Source organism: Suricata suricatta, chromosome 1 (genome assembly GCF_006229205.1).
Source record: "Suricata suricatta isolate VVHF042 chromosome 1, meerkat_22Aug2017_6uvM2_HiC, whole genome shotgun sequence".
Lineage (NCBI taxonomy): Eukaryota > Metazoa > Chordata > Mammalia > Carnivora > Herpestidae > Suricata > Suricata suricatta.
Genome location: NC_043700.1, coordinates 139,766,046 through 139,785,093, shown reverse-complemented (window position 1 = coordinate 139,785,093; position 19,048 = coordinate 139,766,046). Strand labels below are relative to the sequence as shown.

The 19,048-nt window shown below is 37.0% G+C and overlaps 1 protein-coding gene across 1 annotated transcript in view; it reads left to right on the top strand.

The window, feature by feature from the left end:
• The first annotated feature begins 255 nt into the window (after nucleotides 1–255).
• Nucleotides 256–19,048, top strand: part of DCK (deoxycytidine kinase) — a 28,506-nt gene continuing 9,713 nt past the window's right edge. The window contains exons 1-2 of the mRNA XM_029930267.1: nucleotides 256–373; nucleotides 5,668–5,783. Coding sequence (XP_029786127.1) covers nucleotides 283–373; nucleotides 5,668–5,783 — 207 coding nt within the window. The 5' untranslated portion in view covers nucleotides 256–282. The remainder of the gene's footprint in view (nucleotides 374–5,667; nucleotides 5,784–19,048) is intronic.

Here is a 19,048-nt window from a genome sequence, read left to right as displayed (position 1 = left end):
CCGAGGCCTAGGGGCCGCTCGTGACTCCGTCAGACGGGGAGACGGAGGGGGCGTGGCCTCCCCGCGGGGCGGGCGGCCGCGGCGCAGGCCCGCCCCCGTCGGCAGCTGCCTCCGCGCGCCAAAATCAAACCCCGAGACCCGCGGTCCCGGGAACCTGCCGCAGGCGGGAGCTCAGCAGGCGCGTCTGGTCACGTTTGGCAGTGGCGGGAGTTCCAGCGCGCGCACCTGTGGCCGCCTCCCAGCCTTCCCTGTTGGATGTACTAGGGTCGCCACCAGACCAGAATGGCCACCCCACCTAAGAGGAGCTGCCCATCTCCCGCAACCGGCTCTGCGGGGGCCCGCATCAAGAAGATTGCTGTCGAAGGGAACATTGGTAAGGAGCTTAGGGAAATGTTGGTCCCAGAGCTGGGGGGGAAGGGGGGCTTCCCCGAGGGCTTCCTTCAGGCCTGGCTGTGTGGATGCGCACACGGCCTCTGTCTCCCTTCCCAGCGAACGCATTTTGCCCTGTCCTGCCCCGCTCGTCTCCCGTGACCCAGGGTCGCGGCGGCTCCCGGGCGTCAGGCGGGGCTTGCCCGGGCATGGGGGCCTCGAAAGGTGCACTTGGGCCCGGTTCCTCCTTTTGTTGGGATCGCGCGAAGGGAAAGCTTCCTTTTTATTTTGAGGCCGTGTTAGTTCTTGAGGTGTCATTTACATACATTAAATGTTCCTTTTAGGTGTACTTTTCCACGAGGTATGACACACATATACTACGACATGACCTAGATTCAGTACATTTTTATCACCTCGGAAAGTTCCCTGGTGCTCCTTTGTTGTCGGCTCCCTCTGCATTCCTGCCTTTTGGCAGCCACTGATCTGGTTTCTAAGTTTTGCCTTTTTCTAGAATGTCCTATAAATGGAGTCATACAGTATGTAGCCTTCTGGGTCTCCCTTCTTTTATTTAGCATAATGCTTTTAGATTTATTCGCTGTCTCCCCACTTCGAAGAATGAAGAGGTGGACCCAGAATGAAATGAGCAGCAGGCAAAAGTTTTTCAGAGCATGAGAAAGTACGAATTGCAGGAAAGATTTCTTTACAGAGAGGGGGCATTCGAAAGTGAATGCCCAGCCGACTGTAGGCAAGGGTCCTTGTTTTATAGGGTTCTGGTTCGGCCCCCCAACCTTTCCCCCTTGTTCCCTCTCAGATTCTACCCTTATTGACTAGGTAACTATATGCCTAATCATTCCTTTTGGTTTGGCTTGTTTCCTTTGTATGAGGGGTGATCTATGGCCACACTGTTCCACGAGGGTCGTATGTTCTAAGATCTACCACTTACCTTCAGTCCCGTCTTTTGTCTAATTGCCGAGGGGAACCTGAGGGGAGTAGAAGGTGTCTGTTACATTCTTAAGAGGAACTCCACACCTGAGCGAATCAGGTTTGGTCAGACTCCCAGCATTGTTTTAAAATATGTGTTTTTCCCCACCCAGTGACCTTCAAGTCTTCCTTAGCTTCTTCCCTTTCTGCCTACTGAATCCCATCTTCTCCTATTATACTTACGTAGTTCTCTTTTATTGCTGAGTAGTATTCCATTGCATGGATATACCACAGTTTATCTCTTCCCCAGTTGTGAACATCAGGATGATTTCCAGTTTTAACGATTAGGGATAAAACAGCTATGAACATTACAGTACAAGGAAAGAGTTTTTAATGATCTTAGTGTAATGGAGTTCCTCACCCCTTACCCCACTTCCAAGTAAACATTGGCTTATGATTCAAAGACCAGTACTGTTTCTGTTCCTAACCCGGATGAGGGCAGTCTATACTATGCATATCGTTTTGCAAGGTACATCTGAGCTTATATTCTTCTTTATTTCCTACCACAGGAAACCTATGCCTGACACTTCCTGTTCTGATAGGATTTTTTTGGCTCCAGGTTGGGTACTGGCCATTCATGCATACAGCAAATGTTTTTTAATTCTTACCACATTCATAGCCCTTGTACTTCTTTAAAAAGGCAAGTCAAAGTAGATGCTAATGGTATTCCAAGTAGTAGAGAACAGCTGAACACACCCTCAAGGAGGACATTTTGTTGCATTTCTCCAGTATAAAGGCACCAGTGGATAAGATCCACATAATAGATTCTCATTTCCTTTTAGGATAAATTCTTTGAAGTTGAATGTTTACTAGTATTATTCCTCACAGACACTTACCAGAGAAAGAAGAACATATATAAAGGAGGAAGTAGTTGAACAAAGCCATTTCAGTTGAACAAAGTTCATTTCAACTTTGAATGAACAACACCTCATCAATATCACAATGAATTATTCCTATTCCCTTTCTTAAATGCAGTTAGGCAACATATCATGTCTAGATCTCCCCCAAGCATCTTTAATCTTCCCAGCACCTGAATAATTTCCTAATGTGTCACTCCTTCTCCATTTTCTCTTACCTAGCTCCAGAGCAGACTTTCTATATATAAATGTCAGTGTGTTCTTCCCCTGCTTAAAATGCTTCTCTGACTTCTCCATTATCTCACTGGAAAGAGTTGTAAACTGATGACTTGTATTTACACAGTAGTGGCTTGTATAGACTTGAAAAAATTTTTTATTAAATTTTTTAGGATGTTGGAAATATTATTTTTTAAAGTTTGTTTATTTTAGGAGTGAGGGAAAGATCATGCACGAGAGAGGGACAGAGAGAAAATCCCAAGCAGGCCCTACACCGCCACCATGGAGCTGATTCAGGGCTTGAGCCCATCAACCATGAGATTATGACCTGAGCTGAAATCAAGAGTCGGACGCTTAATCACTGAGCCACCCAGGCTCTCTTGGAAAAAAAAAAAAAAAAATCAATTGCTATCATTTAAATTTTTTGAGATTTCCTTTTGAACATTTAGATTCTTGGCATCCTGTACAATATCTAAAGATCTGGTAACACTGGGCTTCTGTTTCTGTAAGATAACAATTTGCTTTTTGGATGAGTGTGTGCCTTACACTTGTCTTCCTGACACTAAGGCTTTGTTAGTTGCTGTTAATGTGCTCGTGCTGCTGTTCCTGTCCCTTACACCTTATTTGCCAGTCCCAAATAAGTAGAAGTATACAAATTGCTAATATGTATGTAAAAGACTATTTTGTGATGCCTAGAACTTGAACTTTAACTGGTCATTTTAGTTTATACTCACGTAACTCATCTCATGATTTCTGTTACTATAATACTCCCTTGTGTTAGATTTATAGAGGCCTTTCCTGCTTCTTTTCATATTAATAGTTTGTACAGATGATTTTTGGCATCATAATGCCTGCTTGGCATTAGTAATTCTGTTAGGTCCCACATGACTTTTTAAAGTATTAATATCAGTGTCTTTGGTTCTTGTTCTCCTTTGTTTTCAAAGAGTAATTTATTAATTAGCTTATTTTCTAGCTCCCTGCTTTCCCCTCAAAAGTTAAGGAACTAGATTAATCGGGGTGGGAACTACAGGTAATGGTTGTTACTCTGCTTGAACTAAAAAGTAATTTTAAAGGGTAGCTGTTTTTGCTTTTAAAATTTTAGAGTATGACCACATGACCTTTTTCTCTTTGTAGGTGTGTCAGAAGAAAGCTGAATGCTCTAGCATTAAGTGCTTTCAGAGTTGGAGCTCCTGGGTGGCTTAGTCGGTTAAGTGTCCAATTCTCAGTTTCAGCTGAGGTCATGATCTCATGTTTCATGAGTTCAAGCCCCACATCGGGCTCTAAGCTGACAGCACAGAGCCTGCTTGGGTTTCTCTCTGCCCCACCCCTGCTTGTGCTGTCTCCACCTCTCTCAAAATAAATAAATAAACTTAAAGAAGATTTATTTTTTTAAAAAAAATTGCTTTCAGACTCTGGGTGATGCCTGATTTTTTAGTACGTTCCTTGAATCCTCTTTCTGAACATCATAGTTTCCTTTCCTTCTTCCATCTAGCTCAGTGAATGTCCAGTGATCATTCCACTTACCGTTCTAAATGCTTCACAGTCCCTATGATTACCCTCTCCATACAAAATCGGTAGTCACCACTGTTTTCCCCATGATTAAAGCTAGTGGTCATCTAGTTTGTCCTTAAAAGTTTTTCTTCCATCCTATGGATAATATGACTTTGTGTTATGCTTCTTAGCAGTTCTCTGTTCTGTGTTACCTTCTTATTCACCACCGTCCGCACTCCCTGTTTTGGTCCTATGTGTAATCCTTTAAAGTGCTTGTGGTTTTTTTCTTTTTTTCTATTGCCTAGGTAATGTCCTAGGTTTTAATATAGTTCTTCATGACAAAGATAAGTTCTTGTGCCCTCTTTGAATCCAGTTTATAAAGATGGGGAAGTTTTCCTTATAAGTTTGCAGAAGCTGTGGCACCTGGGTGGCTCAGTCAGTTAAGCGTCTGACTTCAGCCCGGGTCATGATCTTGTGGTTCATGAGTTTGAGCCCTGGGTCAGACTTCATGCTGATCGCTCAGAGCCTGGATTCTTTGTCTCCCTCTCTTTCTGTCCCTTCTGCCTCACAAAAATAAACACACATTAAAAAAATTAAAAAGCTTTCAGAAGCTGCTTTTTTATATTTTTTAATATGTGTGTGTATGTAATTATGTATACATATGGAGAGAGGGAGAGAGAAACACTTTATGTTGACCAGAGATGTCTAATATAACCACATTTGGTGACTTCAGATATAGAGGGTGTGGTGGTCATTTGGAGTATTGCTACACCCTGTTAAATTCTAGATCAAGACTTTCCCTACTATTAAATGGAATGTATTCCCAGGTAGTATTAAAGTAGTGAATATAATATGCCCTGATTATACCTGAACTATTTCCTTTATTTTTCCTTCTAGGTATCTCAGAAACTAGTGAATGATCAGGGAGAAGCAACGTACAACTTTTTTTTTAAGGGTTGGATAAAGTGCACAGAACCTTGAAAGTGAAGCAGAAGAAAATGTGGCTGTTGCTTATAGGGGTGCTGTGCAAAAACGTTTTTGTCATTTTTGTTAGGCACTATGGCTTAATGTCATATAGTTGTAAGATTAGCGTCATATACTATTTCTCATATTAAAGCTCTCGGTTGTGGATACATCTTTATATAGATTTTATAGTTCATTTAGCTATTTTTAAGTTGGTTTTAGATAGGAAGGACTTAAGCTTGTTTGTAAACTGAAAAAATAGAGCAAAGTAGAGAGGAAAATTTTGAAAATGCAAGGGCCTGTTATTGTCACTGTACTCATAGCTTATTACAGAGGTTTCTGTAAAGAGGGTATTATTATTATTTCCATTGTATTATGAAGAAACAGGCACAGAGAAATTCACTGACTTGCCCAAAATCACATATCTAATTAAGTGGAAGAATAGCTTAAACCATTTCCCACAAAGTTGTCTCTAATTACTTGGTTAAGGAAAGTGAGGCCAGGACTCGGATTTTTTTTTTTCTCCTGTAACACCTTGCCTACAATTTTACTAGGTTTAAAATCCTTCTGTTCCATGGCTTTGATAAACTAAAAAACAGTAACAAACATGTGCTTAATACAAGTGGGTGTGGATCCTTTCAGAAAGTAAATCTAAAGAGAAAGTTTAGGAAATTAAATATTTTTGTTTTTTATATTGTTTGCTAATATAAATTTTGTAAAAGCTGATGACCGTTTTGGCTTTTTTTTCCCTAAGTCTCCATCTTCAATTTTCCTTTTCCTGTCACAACAGCTTCAGGGAAGACCACGTTTGTGAATATCCTTAAACAGGTCTGTGAGGATTGGGAAGTGGTTCCTGAACCTGTTGCCAGATGGTGCAATGTTCAGAGTACGCAAGAGGACTGTGAGGTATGAAAATAAAATTAACTAAATAAAGTAAAACTCTTTTGCTTTAGAGGACCAGTAGCATTTAACCTTTTGGGTTTCTGTTTGTTTTCCCTTTTCTAATAAAATTTTCAAATCTAGCTTTAAGTCTGTCTCTTCATCTTCATATATGGATGTGTATGTGTGTTGGGGCACGTGTGTGTGTAAACATTCATTGAGCTCTACAGTTAAGATTTATATACTCCATTGCATCTAGAATTGCACGTTTTTTTTAAATTAAAAAATACAATTGCTAATTAAATTCCTTGAGTAGCTTTTTACATTTTGTTTAAAAACAAGCAAACAAGGAAAACAAAGGCAAAACAAACCTACCCAATAACTGTTTCTCATTAATTTACCTTTTGAGTCTTTTGTATGTAATAGAAGTATTTATCTCTTACTTGTTTGTCCTTTTCATTCTTGCCAGACTTTCACCCTAGACACAACTTTTAATTTCCCAGCACTTTCCATTCTACATTGCAAATAAGAAAGAAGGAATAATAGTTAAATTTCATTTTTTATAGCAAGATTTTTATATTGTATGTGTATGAAGGAGAGGGATCTTATTGCCAGGACTTTCATTTCTGGAGAAATGAGAATTGAACTTGAAAGTAGCATAACAGAAATCTTCAAAATGGAAATGCGTGATAGAAACTTACTTTATTAGAATTGAAGATAGAAGTTTGAACAAAAATGTCTATTTTTTAAAGTTTAGCTATTGGTATGAGGAATCTGGAAATAACTGAGTATTTAAAATGTAAATCATGAGCAAGATACTCTGTAGACTTTAAGGATATATGGTTTTGAATAACCAGAACTATTTTCCCACATACCTATTTGCCAAGCATAGTTAACTTTAAGGGTGCGTTTAGAACACTCCCATCCTTAGAATAATCCAGGACTAAATCTTGAAGAGACTTCCTTTCCATATGGACTCCATTTTTTAAAAAATGTTTACTTATTTTGAAAGAGAAAGAGAAAGAGGGTGTGAGTGAGCATGAGCAGGGGGAGGGGCAGACAAGGAGGGGGACAGAGGATCTGAAGTGGGCTCTTTGCTGATAGCAGAGGGCCCCGTGTGGGGCTCCAACTCACCAACTGTGAGATCATGACCTGAGCCAAAGTCAGATGTTCAACCGACTGAGCCACCCAGGTACCCCATGGACTCCATTTTTTTTCTTTTAAGAAATTGATATATTATCCTGGTCTTTGGGAGAAAAATAGGGTTAGCCTTAAATAGAATTTTAAAGTGGATAAATTTGCTTTTTTCTTTCAACATTTTTTATTGACATATATAACTATAGAAAAGTATAGAAAACCTACGTATAGTTTAAAGAACAATTTGAAAGCTAGAAATCCCTGTTTGTCCTCAGGTCACAGTATCTTCTTTCCTAGGGTAACAGCTCTGCTAGGGATAATTACTTACATAAAATACCTCTTGCAATAATTCTGCTTTCTAAAAGTAATTTAATCATTTACAAACATATGACTACGAAATAAAATTTAGTTTTCTGTTTTTGAATGTTACATAAATGAAATCAAGTGGTTGCAGTTTTTTCCCCCTCTTGCTTTTTTTGCTTAGTAAGTTTATGAAATTTGTTCATTTGTTGCATATGGCTGTGATTTGTACATTTTCATTGCCATATAGTATTCAGTTGTATACAGACATAACAGTTTTTTCCATTCTATACCTTTGGTCAATATTTTAGTGATTTCTAGTTTAGTTGTAAAAACGGCCCTGTTATGAACATGAATCCTGGTGCACACATGCAAGAGTTTCTCTAGAAATAAGAAATAAGATCACTGGTTGGTGAGGTATTTGTGTGATTCCTGTTTTCCAAAATGGTATTATCCAGCTTCCTAATTTTTGCCATTCCATTGGGTGTTTAATATCTTTTATGTTTTTAATTTTGTATTTCTTTGGTTGCTAATGAGATTGTGCTCCTTTATTTAATTTGTTTGCTATTTGGATTTCTTTGGTGAAGTCCCTGTTCAAGTCCTTTAGTTTTCTGTCTTTGCTCCACCCTGCATTTTTATCTCCCACAGTATGTCTTGTGGCCACCTTTTTGACTGAAGTGCCAGGCTCAGGTTTACTACCAACCCCTCTTTTCCCCTTATTTCTGGGGTCAGCTATCAGGGCAGTTATTCTTAGGTGTTAGAAGAAAGTAGACAAATTAAACCAATGTCAGAAATACCAAAGGGGTTCATTTATTGGAGGAATGTCAGACTAGATTGGGTTAGTGACCTTTATTTAAGGCCCATTCTAGTTTTAGTATCATAAGCTTCTAACTCCTTTTAAATATGTATAACTGGTTCTTTAGCACTTTAAGTATGTCTCCCTTGCAGTATACATATAATTTACCTGAGGTGCAGAAACTGATACATAAAAAACCAAAATGCCAAAAGTTTATTTAATTTTTTTTTTTTAATTTTTAAGAGAGAGTGCGTGCAAGCAGGGGAGAGGGGCAGAGAGAGAGAGAGAGAGAGAGAGAGACCGATCTCATGACCCTGGGATCATGACCTAATTTAAACTCAAGAGTTGGATGCTCAACTGACTGAACTACCCAGGCTCCCCACAAAAGTTTTAAGTTGTAGGGAGAAGTGTAATTATCAGATTCACTGAATTAGGTCATTCTGTTCTCTATGGCGGCCCATAATTCTCAACCAGTGGAAGGAACCCTTAAGAATCTCAGAGTTTTGGGATGCTTTATAAAATGACAAAAAGTGCCTTAGACATTTTAATATGTGAGATGCCTCTACTTAAAAATGACTGCCCTAGCGAATCATTGTTAGTTTTGAGATTATATTGACCCCTTTAGTTATGTTGGAGAAGGGAGGTTGAAAACATTGCATTAATATATAGGAAGGCAAATTTATAGTAAGCCAGGTTGTCTGTTAAGCTTACAATCAGAGCCCGGGGTAATTAGTTATATTATCTTAATAACTGATGTCATCAGACTGACACGTTGATAACATCTGTCTCTATTTTAAGACTCTTGGTTTCATGGATCTGATATTCATGTGTATGGGCAGGGGCACTTTCTTCCCATGTACTGGAATCAAAATTCCAAATTGACCTTTATAACTACTATGTTGATAATCCTAATATTATTAACACATAGTTTTGTCAAACAGTTTACTATAATCCAGTCATGTCTCCATGATGTTACAATTTGATTTCCTTAATTGGGTTTTGGTGCATATTCTTGGAGATTAGCTTTATATTTGTATGTGTATTGGGGTCTAATTATGTTCTTAGTGCTCTGTCTTTCTAGGTGGCATTTCAGACAGTGTGGGGATAGTATTTTGGGGATAAGGTTGTGGAATGTGAGGATAGTGATGGGTGGGTTCCCTGTATCTTTGGATATTTTCTTCTTTTCTCCCAGACCTCTACTAAACTCAAGAAACGGGATTTTCTTTCTTCATCTTGGAGCCTTTCATCTCCAGACCCATTTCTGATCTATTTCTTGGGGTTATATTGTGAATCACCAACTGTCCAAATCTGTTTTCTTAGAAGGCTGTCAACAGTGAGAAGTAGACTGTCTTTAGAAATCAGGATAAGGCCAGTTTTGCTTTGGATATTCTCTATTTAATCACACTTCTTGGCAGTTGCTGTAGAGTTGGAAGAGTTGGGTTATTGGTACCTTTGATCTTTTCCTCTAGTTAGTAACTTAATTTGCACCTGCATGCTGTGCATGCTTTTTTTCATTTTTTTTCTAAAATTTTTTACCTGCCATCTAGTGGCTGAAATGTAGCTAAACTGTTGATAAGCTGCACCAATTTTAATGTTTTTTATTTATTTTCGAGAGTCAAAGAGAGCAGGGGAGGGGCAGAGAGAGGGAGACACAGAATCCGAAGCAAGGCTCCAGGCTCTGAGCTAGCTGTCAGCACAGAGCCCCACATGGGGCTCGAACCCACGAACCATGAGATATGACCTGAGCCAAAGCCAGACGCTTAACCGACTGAGCCACCCAGGCGCCCCAAGCTGCACCAATTTTAGCAAAATAATGAGGCAAAGTACCTAAAAAGATTATGTAGTCTCCCCTCCCCCCTTCCCTCTCATAATAAGATTATCTTTAAAGAACCACTCAGATGATTATCAATCTTTGAAGGTTTATTTCAAATAATCACTTATTTGGTGGTTTATATTATTTCAGCTCAAAGCTTTAATTTAATTGCTTTCCTTTAGTTTATTTTTGAGATGGACAAACTCTTAGGGACATATCTTGGCTCTGTCCTGTTTTTCTTACCAAAGTAAAGTCTTAGGGAATCCTTGTTATTAATAGTCAAGTACTATTTGACTTTTATCCAACACTTCTTACCACTAGGAAGCCACTGAAAAATTAGAACTGTGATAGTCATTCTCAAAAATTAATTAGGAATGCTTGATAAAGTACTTCTATTCATACCTTCTGAGACCACTTGATAACTTTTGTTGGCTATGTTATGATTATCTTGTTTGGTAGATTCTGATCTTTTTTGATTGAACTTAATTCACCTCTTTTACAGTGTTTACAATGGTTGGTTAAAATTAAAAGATTAATGATTCTGTATCTTTACTTGATATTTCTGGTTTTCACTTACAATAATTTGTGCTTTCTGCAAAATAATGAAGTATTTTATCATGAAGTGAGTTACAGAATTACAGATATGAGTAAAAGTGATCCATAATCCCACTGCTCTATATGTATCTTATGTATAGTTGAGATAATAATTTACTGTATCCAATTTTGGCACTTGGGGGGGCTACATAATTTTAAAAAATATTATACAGTAATACATGTTCATTGTTTGAACTTAAAATATCATAGATTACCAAAGGAAGGAAATAAAATTTACCTATAACCTTATACCCAGAGTAGAGATCTTACTTGGCACAGCACTATATAATTTTGTACTTTTCTTTATTCCTCCCATAATGTTTATATCAACGGCAATTAAAAAGGTCATTGAAAGTTTACTGTAAACAATTCTAAGGGCGGCCTAATTTATCGTGTGCATGTACTAATATTTACATAATATAAATGCCTAATAATAATGGAACAATAACCTATTTGCTTGGTAATGTGATAAACATTTTTGTGGTTAAATTGGTATTCTTGATTACTTCTTTAAGATAAATTTCCAAAAGTGAAATTAAGTAAGCCCAAGGATATAGATTTTTAAAAATAAATATAACTAAGCTGCTTTCTAGAGATGTGCTGTCCAACTTTTACATATAATTTGACCCTGACTTATTCACATTTTTTTACCCTGGTCCTTTTCAGAGGGGAAAAACACCAGATAAAATTACACTCAGAATGGTAAGGATGGTACACAGTGCTTTTTAGATAAATTTTTAATATGTCTTTTACTCTTAACATCCATAGTTGCATATAAGAAACTCAGAAATTTGTGGTCTTAAAAACTTAATGCTGAGCCAGCCAGGCACCCCTAAGATTTTATTTTTAAGTAATCTCTACACCCAATGTAGGGCTTGAACTCAACCTCAAGATCAAGAGTTACATTCTCCACTGACTGAGCCAGCCAGGCACCCCCAAATTTAACTACTTTAGATACCCTGTATAATTGGAGTCATATAGTATTTGTCCTTTTGTGATTGGCTTATGTTACCTAGCATATTGTCCTCTAAGTTCTCCAGAAAAAGTTTCAAACTTCTCAGTATATAACATATAGCCCATTTAATTTTACATATGTAACCTATTTTTGTTATTTCTGTGCATAGCAAATTTATCCTGTTTTTCAAATGAACCAAGTTTACTACTGATAGATTTTATTAAGTGTATCAGGTAGAGTTAAGGTACCACTTGGTGCTTTAATAATATGCTCTAAAGTAATAAAGTTTTATTTCTCAGAGAGCAGTACAAATGGTATTTGGTGGATGGCATGCCATGCTGTGACTCAGGGACCCAGGCCCTTTTTAAATTGTGACTCATCCAACCTCTAGAGCAGTGCTTCAAATTTTAGTGTTTATTAGACTGACCTGGAAGACTAAAAACACATATTTGGGCCCTACCCCTACTTTTTTATTTAATAGGTCAGCTGTAGGGTCGGTGCTGAAAATTTGCATTTCTCACAAGTTCCCAAGTGATGGCGCTGTTGCTGTTATGAGGACCATATGCTGTTACCCCTGCCCTGGAGCTGAGATTGAGAGCCTCTGCTCTAGGGTCTTGGTGGTCTTTGCTTCTATCACACTCCAGAGGTTTTTAGAGTGACCCTAGAAATGGTATCATGGCTTCTGCCCTGCTTCCATTGACTGGAACTGAGTCACATGGCCACACTCAACTACAAGGCAGCCTGGGCAGTAAAGCCTAGTTTGTGTCCAAGAAGAAAAACAACCTGGCTCTAGGGAACACATTGCAGTGTCTGCCACACACACATGTCATAATAGGAGTACCTTAAGTTTTAATGTAACTTAAACCCAAAAGTGCCAAGTTTAATTAATTTATGTGGAAGAGATCTTCAACAATTGTTCTATATTTTCTAGTCCTAAGATCTAAAAAATAAACTCTTAGAAAAACTTAAATGTGCCCTTTGGCTCACATTCCTAAGCACATTCATTTTATAAAAATATGCCAGGGATAATGTAACCAGGAATAGAGCATACTAATCCAAGAATTAAGTTTTGTGCTTTAAATTACCGTTTATACTGCTGAGAATTTCATATATACATGGATACCACTACCACCCTGCTCCTCTCCATTAGCACCAAATATATGTAATTCCTTTAGTGAAGTGAAAAAACTTCTTTAAATGATAAGTTAGGGGAAGCCTGGGTGGCTTAGTCCGTTAAACGTCCAACCCTTGACTTTGGCTCATGGTTTGTGAGTTTGAGCCCTTCAGCTCTGTGCTGACAGTGTGGAGCTTTCTTAGGAATCTCTATCTCCCTGTCTCTCTGCCCCTCCCCTATTCTTGCCAGCATAAGCACACACTCTCTCTCAAAATAAATAAATACACATTAAAAAAAATAAGTGAATAAATAATATGTTAGGATTAAGCAGTGAGTCTACTTTGCTTCCAGATAAATACCAGCACCAATCATGAAATCAGTTGTAACTCATGAAAAGTTGATACTAAATTATTTTTCTGATTAATTTAATATGCAAAGGGAGAAAGCCTAGAGACTCTTTCATTGTATTATTTTTTATTTTTTCATTACTTTATATCACTTTTTTGAAGTTCAGTTGCTTTAAGATAAACAACCACAATCATCTATCGCCTTTCTGAAGAACTGGGGAAATGCACCCAAAAGCTGGTGTCAGCACTGAAAGAAATGTAATGTGACCTGGTATTTCTGTTTTATTGGAGAGGTGTTTTGTTTTTCTCATTGTAGATATATAATTATTATTTTTTTTCTTGGTCTACTCATAGACCCTCTCTGAAGGAGTAGCTGACATCCAGAAAAGGTAGAGGATGTTTGCTTAAGAGAAAATGCTTGTCAATTGGTCAAAAGTTTGCCCAATTATTTTATGACTGCCAAACCTGAATGACAGTACATGATGGAAATGTGCTTTAAAAACACAAATTTAACTACCTGTTCTTTTAGGAGGGATTTTCTTTTCAAGTTTATTTATTTTGAGAAGGGTGGTAGAGACGGGGAGAGAATCCCAAGTAGGCTCTGTGCTGTCAGCAAGAGCCCAGCATGGGGCTCTGTCTCATGAATCATGAGATCATGACCTAAGCTGAAACCAAGAGTTGAACAGTCAACCCACTGAGCCACATAGGTGCCCCTAAGAGGGAATGTTTGTAATATTGGTAAGGCACACACAAATGAGCTGAGAATAGGAAGGAAACCAGTCATCTGAGTGGACCAAATGGAGGTAACAAAATTATGCATTAAAATTAATGTGGCTTATTCATAGGGTATTTACTTAATACTTTTGACACCATCTGTTAAATTTATTTTCTGATTAGAATTATCAAGGGAGGGACTATAAAAAGATGATCATGTCATTAACCTGATATCAAAGGGAGAAATAGAAAAACTGAAAATTAGATAAGAACTAAAAAGTAATACCAATTTGGTCTCATTTAGTTGAAGGTTGAAAAGCAGTATCCACAGTTTGTGCCTAGTACTTTATGTGTACAATGGAGACTTGTGCTTTATTGCTAACTTCTTTCCTAAATCCAGCAGTTGGTATTTATAAAGTTACTTAAGAGTAAGTGTCTATTACTGAGTAATTTTTGAAATGCTGTTCTTTAGAGGGTAAGAAAATACATACCAGCATCTTCTTCCTATAAAAATAATACATAGGGGCGCCTGGGTGGCTCAGTCGGTTAAGCCTCTGACTTCGGCTCAGGTCAGATCTCACGTTTGTGGGTTCGAGCCCCGCGTCGGGCTCTGTGCTGACCTCTAGCTCAGAGCCTGGAGCCTGCTTCCGGTTCTGTGTCTCCTTCTCACTCTGACCCTCCCCCTCTCATGCTTTGTCTCTCTCTGTATCAAAAATAAATAAAACATTAAAAAAATGTCAAAAAAAATAATACATAAAAAAAGTGGTTAAGTTGATAAACTTCATTTAGCTGAAAAGATTCATTTGTATGAAACATTTTTTCCCCTGGGGGATGCTAATAAGTGGAAAGTCAGTTTATAATTAAGTTAACAAAGCCTTTTTAATGAAATTTAATAAAAATAAATTTACTCTTTAAGCAGTTTGGTAAGGCACTCTTATTTCAGTTCATGATGTGCTAAGATTATTTTCTAAACAGACCTATTGTTGACAGTTAACTTCTTGCTGTTTTATGCTTTTTTTTTTTTTTTCCAATTTTGGGAAGAAGATTCAGTTAATTATGTGGTTTGTGGTATGTAATTTAAATTCTGCCTCAAAGTGCCATGTGTTTGTGTGGTTTTCAGTTCTTAACTGAAACTTTGAGGTCAATATTTATACTTGGTGGATTTTTTTCCCCCAGAGAAAAACCAACTACTTTGAGCGTGAACTTCTAGAAAGTGTTCAAGGGTGTTTATTTGGGCTAGAATTGTGAATAGGGATTAAGCCATCGTATTTTATTTCTTAAAAGTTAGTATATAAGGTTAAAGACTCTATACAACTTTTGGGGGAACCTTTATTTAGCTTGATATTACAGAAAAGTCTGAGGAAGCATCCTTTGTCACCATAAAGCCTTTGAAAACAACTCCTTATTAATTGCTTTTGTCTGGGACTATAACTATTTAATCCTGTAGTACATGTGGTGGATGAACTATCTTTCTTCTAAAAACAGTAGTATTCAAGATAGTCAGCTGTTAGGGAAGAGCTCAGTCTTGGTTTTCTGATAGACAGGGGAATGATCATTCCCAATCTCACAAAGGGAGAACTTGTCTCCTAGGATGTTTTTGCTTCTGATTCTCTGGGCTATGAGTAAAAGCTCTTTGCTAAAGCAGTTGTAGGTGAACTAATATAATAAGAGGGATATGGTTTCTGTAAATGGAAGCATTAGGTTTATGGGTTTGATTTGGCATGTGTAGATCCTTTTAGGGATTACTGTTGAGTCACTGGAATTTAGAGAGAGGGAAGTAAAAGTGACTGACCTACCCCAAGGTATGTGGGATTGCCCTTTTCCTTATAGATAAAATTGGAATTGGTTTTATTTTCCTTACTAAAATGGGGTTTAACTTTTTAAAAAGGGAAGCATATGCTCAATAAGATTGCAGGTGAAATTCAGTTACATTAAATGCTATTACAATAAAATTTTACATATAATCTGAATAGTTATAAGCTCTAATTCTGCTACTAGTTAGATGTATAATCCTAGAGAGCACTTTAATTTTTCTAAACTTTATCAGTAAAATGGGAATGATAATAGGAAAAATTAAGCTTGTGTAAGAATTAAGTAAAAAAACCAAAAATGAAAGTCCATTGTGTTGGAAAGACTATATAGTGAGATAAGGTATTATATTAAATTAAAATACATGCAATATTTGGCAGATTCTTATAATAAAAAATTATTTGTTGTTTACCTGAAGTTCAAATTTAACTGGAGGTCCTGGGTTTTCTTTTTCTTTAAATTTTTTTAATGTTTATCTTAGAGAGAGAGAGAGAGAGAGACAGTGTGAACAGGAGAGGGTGGAGAGAGAGAGGGAGACACATAGTCTGAAGAAGGCTCCATCCAGGCTCTGAGCTGTCAGCACAGAGCTCCACCCGGCCTCAAACTCACAAACTGTGAGAACATGACTTGAGCTGAAGTTGGATGCTTCGCTGACTGAGCCACTTAGGTGCTCATTTTTTCTTTCTTAATCTGACAATTCTAATATTATAGTATTCTAATGTATTCTATGGCTGTGAAACAAAGAAAGAATATTGTCACTAAAAGAAAGAAATTTCAGTTGCTTCTTTTCTCTTTATCATCTTATTTTAATTTGGAAAGCAAGGAGAGGTAGGATTTACTGACTTTGACTATAGTAGTGAAGTAGCAATGAACAGTCCTCAGATGCTCATAACTATTTCCTATATATTTTACAAATTAGAGATTTATTTAGAATACCAAGTCTCTTAAAAACTGCATATGTTGAATTAGATATCGCTTCATGTAAACTACTTTAATCAGACTATACAAATCTAAAAACAAAATGTGATTATATAGACTATTTTATTTTTTTAAGTTTATTTATTTACTTTGAGAGAGAGAGAAAGAGAGAGAGAGCACGACAGCATGAACAGGGGAAAGGTAGGAGGAGGAGGGAAGGAGAATCTGTCAGCACAGAGCCCAGTGGGACGCTCCATGCTATGAACCATAAGATCATGACCTGAACCAGAACCAAGAGTCAGATGCTTAACTGACTGAGCTGCCCAGGTGCCCCTATATAGAATATTTTAGTGGAGACTGTGATTGGAGAGAGATTAACAAATACCTACCAATGTATCAGGAGTTTTTAAGTGTGAAAGGAATACCAGAAGGGACCTAAGATGACCTTGCCTATTTAATTACTTAAACATATAGTGCTTTGTGCAGAGTAGGTCCTAGGCTATATAGATCTGAGCAAAGCATTGAAACATTTTAGTAGTTAACTTCTATGATATTTTGTAAGAGCAGTAAATAATTTCACTGTTTCCAGAGACCAAATAGTTGAGAAGAATTTTAAAATTTATAGTTACAGAATGCCATATTCATACCTGTCTTTGTTAGAAGGTTGAGTAGGAGTAAAGTAATCCCATTTAGAAATTAAGTTAACAATTTGCAAACATAAGAATTTTATCTGATGGGTCAAGTCATGACTAAATCTGTCTAGCATTTGATTTGCAATTATGATCACAGTATTATGTGGAAATATATGACTGCCTTTACTCCAGGGTTTAGGGTTATATCAAGAATGCATTTACATTTATCAGTGTGAATTTATTTAACATTTTTGAGAAGTTATTTAAGCTCTTAATGTTCATTGGTTGTAGAACAAAATCACACTTTAAAATTTGAATCTAAATCTTCCTTTTTCTAATTTTAGTTGATTACCATGGAATTGGTGTAACAAGTCTGTATATACATACTCTTCAGGATCTTGTTCCATCTCTTTTTTCCTGATTATATCTAGTTATGTCAGTCTCTTGTTCATTTTGGTTAACTATAGCTAGATTAGCTACCAAATAATTTCAAGGCTTTATTTGCCTTTTTCTCAGGCACAAGGAAAGCTGGCTTACACAAATTCACCATTTAAAAAATTTTTTTAATGTTTTATTTATTTTTGAGAGAGAGAAACAGGATGAATGGGGGCAGAGGGAGAGATGGAGACAGTATCTGAACCAGGCTCCAGGCTGTGAGCTGTCAGCACAGAGCTTGACATGAGGCTTGAACCTATGGACTGCAAAATCATGACCTGAGCTGAAGTCAGATGCTTAACTGACTGAGCCACCCAGGCGCCCCGAAAAAAAAGATTCTTGAAAAAAACTGCATCTAAAAGATTAGTAATTCCATTGTTTCATTACATCCTGTTTGTGTCCATATTTGTCTATTGTCTCATAGTTTTTTTGTAGCTTGTTGATATCAAGAGTCAAGGTTACACTTGTTACATGTTATATTTGCTGATATACCTTTTAAATTTTAATCTATTAGTTCCTCTTTCTCTTTTCTTTGCAATTTATTAATTGGAGAAACTGGGTCATTTGTGCTTGTACAGTCTCCCTTGTTCTGATGTTGGCTGAGTGCATGTCTGTGGCATAGCCTAACATGTTTCTCAGTCTGTTTCCTATAAATTTGTAGTTAGATCTGTAGAGCCTTAGATTTGGTTTTAGTTCTTTTTTGTCTATATTTCTTAAGTGACTATGTATATTTTCTTTCACATTCCACCAGGAGGATGTCTTTTGTGATGATAAAATCAATCAATCTTTTCAGGGTTGTTAGCCTAATTCATACATTATAAAATTCCCTGTTAGCTTTTCTCTAATGATTTGAGGATCTATCACCAATTTTTGCCCTAATCCAGTATATCTTTTGGTGTTGCAAAAGGTGGTATTCTAATCTATTAGCTGGGATTCTTCAGTAAAGAAGACCTGTTCCTTCATCTACTCTTTCATTAACCTGAAAAAACATTTGCATAGAAAGGGCCAGAATAAAATTTTTTATACTTTCTTCTCTTTATATACAAATTTCCAGAATAATTCATTGGTACCCTAACAGCCTCCAAAGATGATTGGAAAGTTTGGGATTTTTGTTTTCTGGTTTTCTTTAGTATTTGAATTTCCATTTGTCATTCCTTTGGGATATTGGTGTGTCCTGTCTTTTGACAGATTGAATGATGTTGGCTCTCTAGCCCTTGGCACAGCCTCAGGAGATTTTGATATTTTACTTGTTTCCTGGAACAAGATGTGTTAAGCTTATCTTATACATTTATTTCTCCAGACTGAATAAGGAATGTTACCCTAATTCCTTTCAGTGGGAAATGGTATTTAGAGATCATAATCTGGGTGACATTTATGTTCATTCCTACAAAGTTATTATTGTTGATAGGCCTTTTGCTGGACAGAGCTAGGAAAACTATATTTTAGAGGAAGGAAAATAATTCATGAGTTTTGGATGCTAATTCAAATTCTAATATAAGTTTACAGAGATTTTACTTTATTTTTTATTATACATTTTTTTTCTTAACACAGAAAGTATTGTCTATTAAATATGATTATTTAATCACAAAATTTTAGGGAGGACCTGTTCTGTTTATTTAGAAGATTGGGGCCTAACATACCTAAAGGGGACAGGTAGCTAAACATATAAATCAGGCCTGCTATGAGAATCAACAGGGATGGCAGGGGCTGATAAATCGGAGATTCTAT